Here is a 19022-nt window from a genome sequence, read left to right as displayed (position 1 = left end):
TTTCACTCAGTTAGGAGTTGTAGTTGTTTGGTATATTGTGCATTGCATTTGGTGCATCTGTATAAAGGATGAGCTCATATTAGTATTCAAAAACAAGAATCATGTGACAAAAAATATTTTATTTTCTGAATACATTCAAAATGGGGTGAAATGGCTAAATGTGATCCAAAGTTCTACAAAATGAAATATCACTGACGACATTGGAGTTTTCATTGCTACTTAAATCCATTACGTATGATAAAAGGCAGAAAAGGATTCTTTTTGCCAAAGTATCAACCACAGAAATGCTTGACTTTGGTCTTCACTTAAAAAAAAAAACTTGCATAGTTGCATGTAAACATTTTCAGCGCCTTCCCTTTTCCATGATACTAGCGCTGACTAGTATGATTATTTTGTGATTATTAGGAAAGAGTGGCACTGTGATCTTAATAACAGAACAATAAATACACCGCCATTAGTATTTCCCATGATTTTTTCACTCTCAAAAGTGAGGTAAAAAAAAAAGGGATCCTTTAACATCATAGATAAACATGACAGCAAGACAGGAGACAAGTAAACTGAACCATCATTTGTGAAGACAACTTCACATTAGAAAACATAATGTAGAGTAAGAAAAAATTATATATATATCTATATATCTTATTGTAATTCAGGGTTTTTACGCTAATTTGATAGCACAGGTATGGAAAGCAACCAACCAACTCTGATCAAAAGTGACAAGAGAAAGGAGGCCAAATTGTGGCACACCAGGGCCTGCAGAGCCCAGAACGCTCTCTGTGTGAGGCCGGAGGAGGTGGGCCATGTTAGCATTACCCTTAGCCCCAACACGGGCCTGGGTGATAGAACAGTACATGAGCCTTACAAACAATGTTGCACTAATTACATAGGTGACCACATCTCTCCCATTCAGCCCAGCTCACTATATTCTCCACCATCTGTCCTTATGGCGTGATGTGCAAGAGGTGTTCTAAATAAGCTTGAGCCTGTCAATAAGGTGCCAACTCGTATGGCAGATGCAGCCGCCTCTTCAGAGTGCTGACAGGAAATCCTTCAGACCCCCCTTCTTAGTCTTGGGGCTGTCTTCCAGCGACAACAGCTTCTTGAGCCGAGAGAAAGCCGACTTCTTCACGCTGGACGACTTTGATGAACTGGTGGAGTCAGAGGACACCGTCCTGGTGAATACAACAGAGTGACTTCATGTTAGTACTTGGTGAAAAATGTCTTAAAATTATTTCTTTTCCCTCAGTGTTTGTTCCAACACTTCTGACTGTCTTCAGTGTTGAAAGCACTGATTAGCAGATTTTATTAAATGGTCTTACCTTGGTGTGCTAAAAGGGGATTTCTGACTGGAAGCTGAGCTCGGAGTAGACATACTTCCTTTACTGGTGGACTGTGGGTTCTTGCGCTTGCCTGCGTTTCTCGGGGTGCTTGGGTTCTTCACCAGACCTGTGAGAAAGTCTCTGTTTGGTCCACATGTTCTGGATGTCTTATTGCAGGTGTGACAGGTGGCCATCTGAAAAACAGAGCAATTAACACAGGTAATTAATAAACATCATTAAGCTGCAGTGAATCAATCAATCTTCACTGCATCATATTTATAGTGATAATTCTGAAAAAAGTTCATAAACATTGCTGAATTTTACTGAGGTTATGGTAGCCAATTCAGATTTACCTCATCAGAATCATTTCTGAGGTAAAGTTCACTAACACAACTCAAACCATTGTCTCCCCCCCCCCCCCCCCCCCCCAGCAGCTTCCACTAAGTCTGTGAGAAACCAGTGTCCAAATTAATATACTTAAAACCCATAATAATAGGTCTGTTTCGCGGTCAGAATCAGAAGAAAAGCAGCACTTTAACTCAGTTAATTCTTTAGGCCTGTCTGGGATTTGTGTAAGTAAGAGGAAGTGTTGAGGATGGCAGACACTCTTCATCACAACAGCTCTAAGCCCTTGAGTTTGCTATGTCAGCTGTGACCAGCAGCTAAAACTAGACGCCATGACAGGGTCACGCGTGTCAGGTTGACAGCTACATGGGTGGGAGGTAGAGAAGGAAGAAGATATGCTGCCATAGCTGTTCTGCCCAGAAACTAGAGGAGGGGGATTCACAGAGTGTCACAACGGGTGGCAAACATGTGCCTCATGGGTCAGAGGCTGTGCCCCCCCCCCCCCCCCCACACACACACACTACCCCATACTGCTCGAGAATGAATATTTATCATCACACATCAAGCAAACACACACAGCCACACTATGAAGCCAAACACAGTGTAGGCTAACAGTAAGTGTGAGTATCTGTTAGCCTGCAACAGGAAAAACAAACAGATGTTTCTCTGAGAAGCTGATGGGCTTCTCAGCGAGTCAACACCCCCCTTTTCTCAAATTCACTTTCTCCATGGAGACTAGAGATCTCAATCTTAGAGATGACCCACTGGCAAAGGTATGAGGCCCCGTGACGACACCCTAAGTGCCATTATGAAGGAGAGAGGCTGATTTTTACGAGTCCCCCTATAAACGGCATACCTCGTGCCTCCTGTTATTAATGTGGAAGCTAAGGCACATTCTTTGCATGAGTGCACCACGAGGGCTGCACATAGCACCACCACCCAAATGATCCTCACCTCTTACTTAACCACTGAACCCCACAATGATCTGCACAGCAACCCCCCCCCCCCCAAAGAAATATGTGCAAAGTTACGAAATACAAAGCAAGCGCTACCAGATAAAAATTACGTTTGTAATTAAAGTATTCAAAGTGACTGATATAGAAGATGAACTCATCACAAGAGACTGACAACCTGGGATGTTACTCACCGAAACAAAGGTAGCCATGTTTGATTCTGACAGGTGGTCGAATGTGTGTTGAGTGTCACAGATGATCGCCTGTGTTCTTCCCGTAGAGACTGGGCTCTAAGTTTACTACAGCTGGGATGTTATGCGTCCCAATATTATAAAGCACAGCCTCAGTGACGCAACAACCGCTCGGCCAATCAACTACTGCAGGGGCGGAGTCAGTCTGTTCCATTCTTAACAGTCACTGGCCCATTTTCACACCTCTGCCCTGAAAGCTCTAGTCTAATCCACAACAAAATTCCAAAAGAACCTGGAATGGTTCCAAATCAACATCAACATTCATTGTCTGAGCCTTCACCGAGTAGCCACCCCTTATTTTTTAAGGTAATGAAAACGTAATCCAAGGACATCTGAATATATTAACCTAATTTCCACTGTTAGATAAGGTGGCACAAAGAGGTTATCCAATATTATACTGCCTCAGGTTGAAACTATTGATTTGCTGAAATGCAGGGTATTCCCTGGAAAATATTGAGTTGCAAATGTCCCTCATTTAGGATTGCCGTGGATAGAAATGAGATGATGAGATGGTAATAGAGGCCCCCTCTCTACATACATTTTAGTTTTTTAGTTTTTTTTGATTGTTTAATTGTTTGTTTGTTTAAGTGTTTTTTGTATTTCCATTAACTTCGAATGGAACATACAATGTAACATTTGCTTTCTTCCTAAAATGTCCCAATTTTACATAAAAAAAACAGTACACTGTATAAAAAAATGGCTAAACTGATTGTGAATATCTGAGACAAAAAAACTGTAGCAGTATGTCTTTTGTTTGTTCATTTCTTTGAAGATGTTTGCTGAAAATTACTTCTATAAGGATGGTGAAGTCTCTACAGTCTACAACAACAGGCATATTATAAATATTATTTTACATATTATCCTGGCACCACAGTGTAGTTTAGGACTTGGATAACCCATCAAAGACAAGATATCATGTAGGATTATTCTAATAATGTTTACAACTTTCAATCAGATCAATTATTAAATATAGCATCAAGAACCAATGTATTTTTGTATGTATATTGAATCATTTGCTAAAATAATTCAAAAAAATTAAATAAACCAAAAAAAGCTCTATGAAAATGGATACCACCTATTGTTACCAGTGTGGAACAGTGCATAGCAGTGAAAACTCTTAGTGAAAGTGCTATCTAAAGCCCCTTACTCCGAGTTCCCCAAAGCCTATTGTGAATAGAGAACCCCTGTCTGAAAATAAAGACGCTAGCTAACAACGATAACAATCACACCATAAAAACTCCCCATAAACACAGGTGGTCTCGCTTTATGATGACGCTCTTTGGCTCAGTGTGTGTATGTAGGTGTGTGTGTATATGTGTGTGTGGGGGAATGTGTACGGGGTTGCCTCTTTACGGGGGATAAACATAGTAAAAGGGAATGAGGGGCTGATATAAACATCATTCGATACAGATAGAGGATCTTTTGGAGAGGTCACCTCTGATGAACGGACTGTGAGAGAGGTGCCTTCTTTGGGTTTGGTTGGCTCTGAGGAAAGGCCATTAAGCCTCAAATCTGCTAAACTAGTGCCGCTGGCCATTGCATACCCATAAATCCAGTCCCCTTCAAAAATACACACAAACAAGGCTATCTACCTCTCTCCAGCGCATTCATCACATGGTGACATGAAGTGCAATCACACACACACACACACACACACACACACACGCCACCTTGAACTGCAAACTCAACTTTGGGATGAGGGGAAAACAATCGCCACAACATGTTGTTTTACAGTACACAGCAACCAGAAAATGTGCCATGTGGAAATGAAGTGCAAAAAAGGCATTACCATTCACTGTGTGGTGTGAAGAGAACATATCAAAAGAGAGCAAAATCATCATTTCTTTGATTTGCATCTTGTTCAACTGCCATCCGGAAAAACAATGAGAAGGGATTACATTATTATTCCGTTTTTGCTAGAGGACTATGATTGGACAGTGATTAGATTTCCTTGGTGGCATGATGTCAAAATGACCTTTTCGAAAAAAGAAATCAGCCAATAGAGCACAAGGAGAGAAGTGAAGACGCCTATTCCATTTTAAATTGCAATGACACGATTTCATCATTAAATTATGTGCAACGTAATCCCTTCTCATTGTTTTTTTTGGATGGTATTTGAACAAGATTCAAATCAATGAAATGATGATGTCGTGGCGATTGTTTCTCCCCTCCCCAAAGGTGTGTTTGCATTTCAATGTGGCACAAAATCCACTCCATACACTCACACACTCAAATCTCACCTTAAAGCAGCAATAAGGAATTCTGTTCCAAAACTAGCAAGCTAACTACCTAAAAGGCAAGCAAAAACCTTGCAAACACCACCAACAGCCCAGTTGACACTGATAGAAGCTTGCCAACACACTAACTGGTGTCTTTTGGCAGTATAGCTGGATGTCATGCTGTGAAAGCTTTCTTCCAAGTGCAGGGTATTCCAGCCCAGTACACACGACTACATAGGGCATATCCTGGATGGCTGGTGGGAAAGATACAGATGTCTATCTGTCCTTCACATGACCATATGCTATCAAAATGAATTTGAGGATGTTACCAAAACCAGTTGCCTATAAAACCATATCTCAAAATGTGCCAAATTGTTGCATAGTGTTACTTTAAGTAAATGTGCATCTCCCTAATTTACCTTGATCCTGACAGCACCATCCGATGCCCTCTAACATCACACACGTGATTGAGGTGCGAGTCTGAATTCAGGCTGTCAGAAATTGTCGCCTTCTCGAGATGCACTGCAGCAGTGCCATCGAGACTGATACAATCACACAATTGCATCTGTTAGGTCAGGGGGAAACCGCAGAGCCAAGGCCGGGGAAACTCAAGCGTGGCTTTTCAAAAGGGAATTTGTGCTGAGAAGGCTCTAAAAGAAAAAGCCTGGTCTTGAATGTCAAGTGGAAAAGTCTTGTGGAAAAACATGAATACAAAACAACCCCAAAAAACTTTCAAAAATTGCTGCGGCATACATCTAATTTGGCTGCAGTCAACGCAAAAAATCCTCAACACAACAGTGTACATGTGTGCCAAATGAGAAGGCAGTGATATTTCAGGAGCGATTAGACGAGGGCGGGAGAGTGAGTGATTGAGTTCTTAAGGTCAAAGTCGCACTTGGGAAGGGACCTGTAAAAGCCCAGGGGGGGGGGGGGGCTTGGCAAGGCTACAGGAGCCAGCTCTCAGCTTAGACCCACACACACAGAGCCACACACACAGACACATTCACAAATCAATCCAAATTGCACTCTTAAAATACCCCCCTTCCCCCCAAACCCAGCCATAGCAACCCACAGCCTGGATGGCAATCCTGGATCCTGTGACCTTGCTGCAGAAACCTGTCGACATCACACACTGGCAGAGTCTGAATGTGAGAGAGAGAGAAAGGCAGCTCCAATAAGCTGAACCCATCCCTGTGTCATATGCATCGACCCATGCCCAGGGGCCGAGGAGACGTCAGCTCACAACCGACAAAACCCTCACGCATTTACACCTGTACCTCTCCATATCTCTATCTCCATCTCCATCTCCATCTCTCCGCACCGGGGAGGAAGGAGCGCTGCAGGGGACCACAGCAGTGTCAGACAGGCGTTTGTTCTGCGTCTGTGTGATAAGAGTCTAACATTACACAACACCACACAAAGTGGAAGATGACGCAGCTGACAAATTACTTTGAGAGCAAAAACCGAAGCGATACCACACACTCTTTCTTTGAAGTAGATTAAAAAAAGCTTTTATTAAAACATGGACAGGAAACTGTTGCATGATGTCAAGCCGTATGCCAATAGGAACCTGACCGGGCGTGTGGGCGAGATGGACGAGGGGCTGAGGATCGGTTACAAACACACACACACTCACACTCACACTCACACACACACACACACACACACACACACACACACACACACACACACACACACACACAGACAGACAGACAGACAGACACGCCCCAGCAAAGCTTTTCCGAACGCAGTCTGGAAATAAAGACGGTTTTGATGGCAGTCGATGCAACAGCTGGACGGCACATCACAGAGGTAAAACAAAAAGAGAGAGGCGACCTCATCATGGCCTAAGTGAAGCTTACCATGCTAAAAACTGCTCATCAACACAAGCACGGGCGGTCAGAAATAGCTCTAATCCTAGCGGCTAGGCACGTTGCCTATATTTACATGAAAGTGTGTGTGTGTGTGTGTCTTTATCTGGCCAGATGAAAAAAGCCATTAACCTAGCTTGTGGATGGGAGTGGCTGTTGCGATGAGAAGGGTTGCTTAACATAATGCGCTTGGCAGAGGTCTGCACGTGCACCACCTCGGCTATGCATGCCATGTGGCAAATCCTCACGGTAAGATAGGGAGGAGGATGGGGGGCCTGAGAGGCTCAAGGTGATTACCATGCCAAGGCCCTCCACCGCTGCGGTTGTATCCACCCACATCCATCCATCCATAGTCTCTCCACCGCAATGCCATCGCTCAACACACCTACCGGGGCCCCTCCGATGGATATGGTATCTCTCGAAGCTTTCCGTCTGCCGATGAAAAAAAAAAACTAAGGCCCTCGACATTGTTCCATTTCATCGGCTGTCAGCTCCTGGCGACTTTATTAACTTCTGCTTGTGAAGCAGGTGACTAACGTGACAGGCACAGGGCTGAGAAAAGATATTCCGTCTCTCTTTCCTCCGCTGCACATAGTTTCCGTATCACACAATGCGGCGGCGAGTGATGGCCTAATGCAGCCACTGAGCTACCTGATTTAAAAACGTCCCCCCTGGGCACCGCATGAGAAATCGCCGGCATTCGGGTAAAAACCATCCAACTGTAAACTGCTGATGCTGGATGAGATATAATAGAGGAAGGAAGTGTGTGTGTGTGTGTGTGTGTGTGTGTGTGTGTGTGTGTGTGTGTGTGTGTGTGTGTGTGTGTGTGTGTGTGTGTGTGTGTGTGTGTGTGTGTGTGTGTGTGTGTGTGTGGGGGGGGGGTGTGTGTGTGGGTGTGTGTGTGTGTGGGTGTGTGCGCGTGTGTGAGTGCGTGTGAGTGTGTGTGCATGCATGCATGCAGGGGGACTATTCTAGTAATGCATTTGCTTCGCCATATCAGCACTTTGCTACAGTACATAATGTTACAGAACGTAAAAGTTGGCTGTGTATGCTGCCTACTGTAAATGTATGTATTTAGAGTGGTAACATGTGGCGTATATTTCACATGGTGACATTTCTAAACTTGGCAACATTATAAAAAGGCATCTCTCCCTCTGCTCTACTGTCTAAAGGATTCAGATTTACACAGCAAGCAACATGCAGCAGAGTCTTGTCACACGTCACCTCAAGACACAAAAGGACGAGCCTGTGATCCCTCCTGACCCCTAGACACACGAACAGCCACGGCCGAGGCTGAGATTCCTCCTGCTTGACCTCGGTGACCCCTCTCGGTGAGTTCCTGTTTTAGCACTTCCTGACTGAAGTTGGTATGTCTGCAGGGGGGTGACTACGTCTGACAGTAGGAGAGATAAATCCCCCCCCCCCCCCCCCTCCACAAACACAAACACACACACACACACACACACACACACTCTGACAGGTGTTCCACTGCACATATTCTTGACTCCGGTCTCTTCAGATTAGACAGTGTCTAGCCTATTCCACTATCACAAAAATCAACAGCAAGTGGCATCTCATTATCATATTTTCCTCAGAAACACACACACACACTCAGTCAAGTTATGTAAAAAGGGATGAAGTTTGAGGACCTTGACAAATTGACAAACTTTTTTTTAAAGCAGAGTTGAATGGAGAGGAGGACTAAGATTTCAGCCATGCCTTTTCCCCCCAAGTTTATGAAGGCTCATATTCCCTCCGTATTCCCTCCGTATGGACTCTCCATTACTTTTAATGGACAAAACGTACTCGCTGAGCTAATGATCTGTGAAAAGAGGGTGTCTGGCAACAAAGATGATTTTGTGAGAAAGCAGAGGCTTTCGATTACATTGGATTTATTGCATGCATTTAAAATAAAATAAAATAAAAAAATCAATCACTCCCGACACATTTCTTTGCTTTTCTTGGCTTTGGGTATTTTCCCAAGCGTTGAGCTTGTCTAATGCAAGGTCATTCAGAAAAGAACATCGTTCTAGCGTCCTTCTTTTCCTCTAGTGTCCTCGTCAACTCGCCACATCAGAGTGATAAAAGTGACATTTTTTTGCAGTGAACTGTTGATGACATTATCATGCCATCTCAAGAACATGTGGCTGCTGATGTGTGCATCAACATCCAGCCCATTACCGTCTTTATTTCTCTTTGAAAGCATCGCTTGAAACATACCAAGTTTGACAGAGAAAAGAAGCTCAAGGAATAATTGTAACAGAGGAAATAGCTCCGAAACACAAGTCTGGGAAAATGCAACTAATAAGCAGTGCAGTGTTGAGTCCATTAAATCTACTTCATTACTCCCTTAGTTTAACCAAGTAAGGCGAAGAGGAAGCGAAGCAAACAATCGACTGCCCAAATCTAATGGTGTTTAATAGGGCGAGCCAGCCTGCCCTCCCTTCCTTCTATGGAAGCAGCCCTAGTCCAGCAGACTGCAACTGCAGCAAACCCGGTGGGGAGTCATGCCATGGCTGCCAGCCCACATCAATGGGATTTTTTTTCCCCTCTCTGCCAGAGGCATCATGGGAAAAGCCCCTGTGCAGATCTGTACAGATCAGTGGCCCTGGCCATGGTCAGTACTGAGCCCCGAACCAGCCGACAGCTCATCAATGGCGAGGTGTGCCAGATATCGACCGGTCGCTAATCTGGTTGGCCATTTTGGGTGAGGCGTCCGGGGAACATGGAGTGATCTCTGCCGACCGACCGACCGACAAAAGAGATGGAAGCTGTCCAAGGCTGGCACACAAAATAGTGAATCTTCACTTCGGCGTTTGAATTCTGCAGATCTTTTGTGGGTTTCTTCCAGGTGCATGACCATGGATGCAGGGTGTGTGTGATGTGTGTGAGTGCATGTGTGTGTGTGGGGGGGGTCAACTTGGGAATGTTTCAATGCAAATATAACTGAAAATATGGAGACGAAATGCATTTATCTTATCCAGTGGTAAAATTGAACAACAAGGGATAGGGTAGCACTGGTCACAGACTTCAAATAAGCACGTAGCTGGTCTCCATTTTCCAAGTACTCACCAGACAGCTGGAGGACCTCCTGAACCTGCAGAGGGCATCGCTCTCCTCCAGCCTGAGTTTGCGACCCTTGGCTTCCCTCCCCAGCAGCCTCTGCAGGTGGGCCGACGGTCTGCGTTTGGGCCGCAGCCGCACCCGGTGGTTGTCCGGCTCCCGCCACTGGAAGCAGAACGGACACAGCTTCTCGACACAGCTAGACGATTTAGATCCTGGAGGGGAGAGAGGGGGATCAAAGGGGTTGGCTGGAGCGATGCTGGATAGTAATAATGCCCAGAATACAACAACACTGCAAAAAACATGGTTGCTACATGGTCTTTCAGGATTGGACCAATGCTGCATATGGGTGTGCAAGAGCTGCTAGTCTAAATCAGACAATAACTATCAAATGATAACAATGCACTGCACTAAGACTGACTTACAGCTGACTTGAGTACAGTATTCTGGAGGAGGCTGAATGTTTTAAGAGTGACCTTAGCCGTGTGAATCTCCAGTCAAGTACAGTGTTTGCCAACTAGGAAGTTACAAAAAAAGTGAAGGCATTGATCTATTCTGGGGTGCTCAAGTCCAACAGGAAGATCAAAGCCCGGGTAAGCTTTTCCCGACAGGCTATCATAGTGGACGGCTAATGTCTGCCAGTGGCTCGGGGACTGGGCGAAAGCCAGACAGTGGTGAATTTTAACAGGGCTTGTGAAGGCCTCACATGAGGTCTCCCAGCTGACCTAATGGGATTAGTTGAGGATTTTAACATTCTTTTTTAAGAGACCTCTGCACCAATTCTCTCCCAGCTGCCACACACACAGCTTGACACTTTCACTGACAGGGCCAGTATTTTGTCTTTTCTAGCCAAGGGTAGTTAAAACCTCCTTGTCGTAAAAATATGCTTTGAAGGCAAGATCCGTGAAGTAACATCTGAACATGCAAATGAAACAAGGAGGAGTTATGTAACTTACCATTCATCTGCTGGGTTTGCCTAAAATGAAGAAAAAGAGGACATGGAGGCTGTAGTTAGTTAAGTCTATAATGGTGCCCAACTTAAGCCCAATGTAACCAAGAAGAATATCACCAAAAATGCCTACTGAACATGATGAAATATTTCCAAAAGTTTACAAAATATAATTTTGTGGGATATTATTTGTAAGCTAAATTTGTAAGCTACAAACACACCATCTCCACCACATACATTTCCACATTTACACGTTCGATATATCCATGTGGTGAACTCTTACTTCAAGTATTCTATCTCTTAATCTCCAAGAGCCAGACATATCGCTGGCAGCCATGTGGAATTCAGAATGGTTTAAAGGCAGTTAACACAACATCTTCAGAGAGATGAGACATTTTAAGAGTCAATTCAATACTTCAAGGCCAGCCAGCCAGCCAGCCTTGTTGGTATTAGCTCTGGACCCATTTCAGACCAAAAAAGTCCAGACATGCATTCTCACCACCACTAAGTGTCAGTCATCTCTGGTTACATTTACATTCTATCAATGGAAATAAATGGATTCTCCATAAATGGATGGTGATTTTATCATCAAAGGGGAACATCTGATCAACATTCCACCTCAGGCGTCCAAAGCAGGCTTGAGCAGGGACTAAGTGCTAGGATTCCAGTGAACTTCTTGTGTTGCTGTCAGAATACACACTACACTCTGAAGAAGCTGCTATGTATCTGCACTAAAATGTAAACACAACAAAGTGGAAACAGACTGAACTGGCCTATATTTTATTTGGAAGCCAACAGAAAACTGTCACTCCAAGAAAAACATCAGTGTGTCAGTGAAATATGGGACAAGAGTCTCCTCATCAACGACACACTCGAGATGCCAACTGTATGTATCCGGTCTGAGCTCATATTCTGGCACTCGAGACCAGTCTGAACTGGCCAGCGCGAGACCCCTTATAATCCGTGGCTAAAATTAGCACGAGGCGCTAACACCTGACTCATGAAGTTTTGTTTACCAGGGCTCGCAGAGGCATGTGCTGCGGTCGAGCGGGAAAAAAGGGAGACGCTCTGCAGCTCTAATGACCCTCCGACCCCATGCCAACTGCCCGAGGGGGTGGGGAGCTGGGCGATGGCATCATCCTCAAACGCTGTCCTTCTCTTTTCCCGGCATGATGCCCGTGGCGTTGGAATAAGAAAGCCTTCAAAGAGGCATCATCCCAAAGCCTGACTCACCAGGCCAAGCATCTGCCGGAGGCAGCCAAGACTACAGCACTCGACTATTAATTTGGGGGTGGGGGGCATTTTCACAGACACAGAGTAGCCCTCCAAATATAGCCACTGAGAGGAGGTCTTTCATTTGGTGAATGTGCACTGGACTGATCACACAGAGTTTAGATGATTGGGCCTTCTTGACCCCCGAGGAGGCTTTCCAAATTGCCATTCTGGTTATCATTCAAGACACGACTCTGAGAGGTAGATCTCATTATGCTCAACTCATTTTCTCAGATATTTCACACAAAAATAAAAGAGAGAAACGCACTAATGAGAAGGGATAGAAAATCCTGACCTGTTTGAGAATCACACAAGGAATCGCTCAACTACACCGTCCGGTTATCTTAAAACTGCATGAGTGGCCCAGAAAAGATGAGAAAACGTAAAACAGTCACCCAGGGAGCCTTCACGCTCGCCATATGAACAAGTGATGGAAGATGTGATATCACAGGGCCCCCTCTCTTCACAGCCCTAATTGAATTAACATACTTGTCATGCATCTCCTTTTAAGCACACACTTAGGAGAGATAAGCATCAGCTAATAGGCACAGCCCTATTTGTCGTGCTAGATGGTATCAACAAAGGCTTTTCTTGACTCTCTCTGGGACAACTTCCGATACCATCGCGTGTAGATGGGTGGGTTGGGAACTGTAATGGTTAATTTGTCCTGCAGTTGTGCAGTAACTCCTCTGAGCAGTGGTTTAGTCGCTGAGGAGGGCTGTGCAGATGGCATGATGTGGGCCCTGCAGTGGCATCAGACCTCAAGACCAACGGCTGCCATCATGTCTGGGCTACACGTTCCAACTGCCAGCTCATGAGCAGAAAGCCGGGGAGGAGGTGTCAGGCAGACAAGGGATCAGTTGTGTCTGGTGTGTGTGGGAGGGGGGGTGCCAGCAGTAAGCCATCCTTAAAAATATGTTGGTTTGCTGTAACATCCAAATCGAAAACACAATGGGAAGGTAAATACTTTTTTAACTCCATCACCAAAAAAAAAACATGTGACAAAGAGAACCTATTAGAAGACTATACTATTGTGGTCTTAGTCTTCTAATAGGTCCTCTTTACAAGTGCTAAGACATGGCTATCGTGCCATCTGTGAAATTTCTACTCTGCTCGCAACAGAAAATTATAGTCGGCAAGTCGGCAGAACAAAATACGTGAAAATTGGTTGGGCCCAATTTCATTGAGTCGGTCAGGTTACGGCAAACCAACATAATTATAAGGATGGCCACTGCAGGCCCCAGCTCACTCATCAAGGGGGGATACTAGCGTCATCCTGGGCGGCAGAGCTGCCATAGTAGGCATTCCTCCAGTAGCCAGCTGCCCGTAAGCTACGCACTACTCAGCTGTAACTCAGGCCACAGCCAGTCCACAGACTCACAATAGCGTATATGTGTGTGTGTGTGTGTGTGTGTGTGTGTGTGTGTGTGTGTAGGGGGGGGGGGGGGGGGCTGTGGTACAGTTATGCATGATGATGACCACAAAAACAATGTACACACAGAGAGTAAACACCCAAGGGATGAGTAATGGAAGCACTCTGTCTACATCCATGTTTGACTATGACATGGCACACACAGAGAGGACCACAATATACACAAACAATGACTCAAAGTACAACATGTTCTACAAATACACTATTTATGAGGGTACCCCCAACACACAGATCCTACATAGAAATGTCTGGGGGGAAAATGTTCTTCTTCCTCTCATCATTGTTAGGATTATTACTGTAACACAGAAATGCGTACATACAATGCCCACAAATGTACACCCACACTCAAGTCCATCAGATCTATGAGCATGAAGAATGGGGAGTACATTTCTAAGCTATAGAAATGCTACCCGTGCATAGATTAGATTAGATTAGATTAGATTAGATTAGATTCAATTTTATTGTCATTGCACAGAGTACAGGTACTGAGGCAACGAAATGCAGTTAGCATCTAACCAGAAGTGCAAAGTAGAAAAGTGCAGAGTATGTGCAAATGGTAATATATATATAGATAAATATGGTATATACAGTATGACATAAGATATAAGTGGTATGAGCAGTAAGAACATGAGCAGCAATAAAGGTGATTAGTGCAGATGTAATATAGATATATGTAAAGTGCAGGTGAAGTACAGGTGAAGGTGGCAGTAGAGGTTATAAAGTTATAAATGAGGTAGGAGACATGATAAGATATAAGTACGATGAATATGGATGACAACAATTTAACATAAATAGATATATACAATGAACAATTTAGTGCAAATGTAAAGATGTATGTGGGGCATGGCTGTGGGGTATGGTTGTGGACCATGGTGTGACATTTAATATAACCAAAACATGGGCCGGGTTCCACCAGCTACAAAGAAAACACAGAGAAGCTGGAGCCTTCCTCCCTCACCTAAATCAGGCCTGTCGCCCATAGCCTACAGTGTGCACCTGAGTGGGCTCACCTTTCTACAAATGTGTCTTTTTCAGGGCAAGGTGCTGTGCAGACATCACAACCGTCTGGACAGATCACAGAAGGCGCTAAGCCCATCCACACAAACACTGAGGGGAAAAATTGACCGATGGATGTGGGTTTGTGTCGGTTCGCTGTGTTTTCGTTGTTCATTTAGCCGCATTTTTCCTGGCTCAGGTGCCGACTGGTGACAGGATTCAGACAGACTGGGGCTGGGCCAGGGCAAACACCAGGCCACGCTAAGAGCAGCTCATATCTCTCTCTCTCTCTCTCTCTCTCCTTCTCTCTCCCTCTCTCTCTCTCCCTCTCTCTCTCTCCCTCTCTTGTAATGGCTGTCCAGTGGAAATGAACCTCGCTCTGCGAAACTAAAAAAAGTCAAGTGTCTCCTCTACATGACACTCTGTGCCAACACAACTCTGGCGCTTAACTTTACATTTAGAGGGGAAAGTCCATAAATAATTCAGTGTGGTTTGGAGAAAACAAGAACAAACGAGAAGAAGAAAAAAAGAATTATTAAAAAAAGAAGCCTCGGAAAGATGGAGAGCTCAGCGGGGATGGAGTACAATACGAATTCAAGTCATGAAAGGCTTTATGTGGAAAGGCGGGAGGGACAATCAGAAAGGAAAAAAAAAACTTAGTGACCTTGACAGCTGCACGTAGGCAAGTCAATGGATTGAGGGTCGGCTTACTGCTCTCCCCTCATTCCTCTCGCTCTCTCAGCAGGGGTATGCACATAAGGAAAGTACAAACCGGACGTCAAGATCATTTACAGATTTAAGCTGTGGCAGGGAGAAAGGAAAACCATGGCTGTGTTGAGTAATGAGGGAAGGAGCCATATACCTTTTACAGTCACGTAGTGCCATCCCTATATTCACTCCTCGTACCTCGTTTCCATTTATTCATATGCGCTTATTGAAAGTCATTAGCAGTACACAACTGAGACTAGGGCTGGGCGGTATGACGGTATATACCGTGCAACGGTAGAAATGTGTCTACCGGGAGAGATTTGGCCATACCGTTTCAACCGCGGTATACTCTTATTTTGAAATTCAATCGATTTATTTTTAGATAATGACCTCCGAACTATACTTCATCCCTCTTATTATACAGTAACTCGCCAAAACAATAGACATTACTCCAAAAATACCACTTTAACGATTTTGTAGCCGTTTTGTGATTTCTGCTGAGAAATAAAATAGAACTCTAAAGTTTCAGGTGTTGCGTAGCAACCCATTACTTCCCGTTACGTTAAATGACCGGACTACTTGCAGAATGATATGAAAGATGGTCAGCGGTCATTACATTTTCGCAGCAGTGAAAATAAAGAAATTACAGACCTGCGAACGTTGGGGTGGCCCATTCCAATCAACGGAACTTTTTTGAACATTCTGAAGAGCCGTATAATACGATACCCAGTACAATTTTTAAGCACATAACCTGCAAGGACTGTCATGCCTACTTGTTGAGTAATCCTCGACTGTTGGGCAAGATTCAATATACTGAAAAATATGAACTGAAAAGTGTCTAGTGTAGGCATTTATTTTTCAGTATTTCAAAGTGAATGAGCTGTGAGAGCACAAGAACAGTGAGCGTCTAGCAACGATTATCATATACATATATGTCAACGGCGATTGTGGCCAAACCAACGAGATTCTAAGTAATATGGAGACAAAACTTTTTTTGGTACTCCACGTAGATCATAAACCCTTGAATATAAAAACGACTCAGTGAAATCGGTTGAGAAATATAAACGCTATCTATAGTGCTTTTTATCCAGAAAAACTGCAGCTCCATCATTTACTTGCGTCTGTTTACAGACCAGTCATCACGTTAGCACGTCGCAGCAACGGGCTGAGGCGGTCAATGGAGCGTCTATGTATATGTCTATGTGTAATGGCCAACTTCTTAATTTTTTTATTTTAATATGTGGCCATATAAAGAAAATATCTCATCATGATTGTGTTAACATATGGACACACATTGAAAAGAAAATTAACACTTGAGTTATCTTCTGAAAGTACATTAAAGAACCACTGAAACATAAGCACTGGACTAAATGCCACAGAAAGATTTTTCCTTTTTTTTTTTTTTTTTTTACATACACTTTGCTTTTATTTTACTATTTAAAGATTCAATGGATACTGACCACTATTGCTTAGGCCAATAGCCTATTGAGGCAGTATTGTTTCTGCACCTTAGTGTTCTTAAGGGTCAATAAATAAATGTCTGTGGACACATTTCGCCACCGCTGAAGTGTCCTCTTTTTCAAAAACCCAAATCTGGTCACCCTACATATAATAAACCGTGATATATACCGTAACCGTGATATAAAATTACAAATACCGTGATAGAAGATTTTGGTCATATAGCCCACCCCTAACTGAGACTATACTTCTTGGCAGTCATTAACTGAGAAGTTAAATGAAATATCCGGTAGCAGCCAAACTCCATGGGAGTCGAAACTATTAGCATTGGCATGAGCACAAAAAAAAAGGATTAAAAGCAAAACAAGAACACATTCATTATCAGACTAAGGTAAAGGATGGTTGTGAACACTTTTTTACCTCAAGGACGCAGAAAACCAATTACATAATCAGCCCTGCAGGCCAGCACTCTGGGTAAGCGTGGCCAAGGTTTTTAAGCAACATGTGGAAAGATCACTGTTTAATACCAAAGCCTCGCCTCGACTCGACTCGACTCTACTAATTCCTCTGGGAAATAGGTCAGTCCCTGTGAGGAAGAGCTACTAGATGACTACCAGCAATCATTCATCGAGACAGCTACATCACCTACATAGAGGCATTCGCCCCAACAAACAGGCTTCATTCCGTCAAGCCACAGCTTGTAGGGCACTTATTTTACAGGGTATATGACTTCTAATGATACTTTTCGGTGGAATCAATCATATTCAAACTGCAATCAGTGTAAGGAGACATGTATGGGTTGCCCCCTAGAGGATATGTATAACATTACAATAATAATACGTTGTATATTTAACATTGCAAAATATAATTAACATGCTTACTTACATGAGAAATCGAGACAGTTCCGGGCAGCTATCTTTATAAAGTAGAGAAGCTTTTTTCAAAAACGAATCTTTATCCATGCTCGAATTAGTCGGAGACGTGTGTGAAGTACGTGGTGATATGTTAGCCGGCTGGCTAGTAAGGCAATTTTCTCCTACCGTTCAGGTACCTTTTTCACAGTAGATTTGAAATATCAATAATGAAACAATAGATTACGAGACATTCGTATTGTACACACCTATTAACCTATTAGCCAATAAAACATACAAAGTGTGTTAATTTTCTAGCAAACAAATCCTGGTCAGGAGCGACTACATTTGCTGCACATGTGTGCGCGCTACCCACAGTCCTTCACGACAAAACTTGTGCACTCTGGGATACGTAGTCCTACGAACGTAAAGTGGTCTTGGGCAACTTAGGTCTATCTGAGGGCTATATATGAATGTGTTTGGAGTGTATTGCATTTTAACATTTTAAACACTTCATAGCTCTGGCCCACTGAAAATGTGAGGAGTTTTTTGTGAAGTAGGCTTGGCTTCTCATGCTTGCGTCAATGTTGTTCTTTGCACTTCCTCTTTCTTCTTTGGCTGGCTTTAGTCTTCTCTTAGTTCAGTATAGCCTATTAGAACTTTAATAGCAAAATTAAGAATGTAATTAACACAGGCCTGCTATTGCAAGTAATTACTTAGCTACTCTATTCTCAAAAACAGTTGGGATATTACTGACCATGGTACATCAAACCAAACTCATCTGTATTAGGCTTGTTTTAATGGACTTAATGGAGACTGCAGAACTACAGTGTTGATTACCTGTTTCAGCTTGTAGCCTACACTGAAAGCTGTAGCCTACATGTTTATAATAATAACGCTAAGAAGAAGAAGAAGATGATGATGAAGAGGAAGAAGAAGAAGAAGAAAAAGAAGAGCAATAACAATAATAGTAGTAAAAGTAGGGTAATATTTGATGCACATGACATGATGCACATCACCAGGACTGGTCTTTGACCGAGTCCTTCATCTCACCTGACCTGACCTGACCTGAGATGTCCTTTGATCATTTCTGACACAAGGCTCACAGTAGCCTATATCATAGACCCTATTAGGTTTGCAATAAAATATGTAAAGGGTTATAAATGGTTCTGGCTATTAATAATCTGCCTCTCACAATGTAGACCTAGAGCCAAGACAAAATTGGTTACAAATGTCGTTGCACTATACACATTAGTGTGAAATCAGGACAACTCAGGTTTTTAGTAGGCCCATGACTTGTTCTCATAGCCTGAGAGTTCCTAAATCTCAAGAGGA

General features: G+C 43.5%; 1 protein-coding gene across 1 annotated transcript; it reads right to left on the bottom strand.

Moving 5' to 3' along the window:
• Positions 1-104: 104 nt before the first annotated feature.
• c19h18orf21 (chromosome 19 C18orf21 homolog) lies at positions 105-18241 on the bottom strand. The gene is made up of 5 exons (XM_012829516.3): positions 17722-18241; positions 10978-10997; positions 10031-10236; positions 1320-1513; positions 105-1172 (listed from the first exon to the last, which is right to left on the bottom strand). The coding sequence occupies exons 1-5, from the start codon at positions 17796-17798 to the stop codon at positions 1028-1030; spliced, it is 642 nt and encodes a 213-aa protein (XP_012684970.2). The 5' UTR covers positions 17799-18241; the 3' UTR covers positions 105-1027.
• Positions 18242-19022: the final 781 nt, after the last annotated feature.

The sequence above is a fragment of the Clupea harengus genome, chromosome 19 (genome assembly GCF_900700415.2).
Source record: "Clupea harengus chromosome 19, Ch_v2.0.2, whole genome shotgun sequence".
Taxonomy (NCBI): domain Eukaryota; kingdom Metazoa; phylum Chordata; class Actinopteri; order Clupeiformes; family Clupeidae; genus Clupea; species Clupea harengus.
The sequence above is the reverse complement of the archived record's forward strand: the minus strand, read 5'-3'. Positions and strand labels throughout refer to the sequence as shown.

Bases quoted from the DNA above. Each gene is read 5' to 3' on its own strand.
- c19h18orf21 (XM_012829516.3), bottom strand. From the start codon at position 17,798: ATGGATAAAGATTCGTTTTTGAAAAAAGCTTCTCTACTTTATAAAGAT. The intron at 10,998-17,721 runs GTAAGTAAGCAT...TCTTCATTTTAG, and splicing joins GAACTGTCTCGATTTCTCAT to GCAAACCCAGCAGATGAATG. The intron at 1,514-10,030 runs GTGAGTACTTGG...TCTGTTTTTCAG, and splicing joins GGAGGTCCTCCAGCTGTCTG to ATGGCCACCTGTCACACCTG.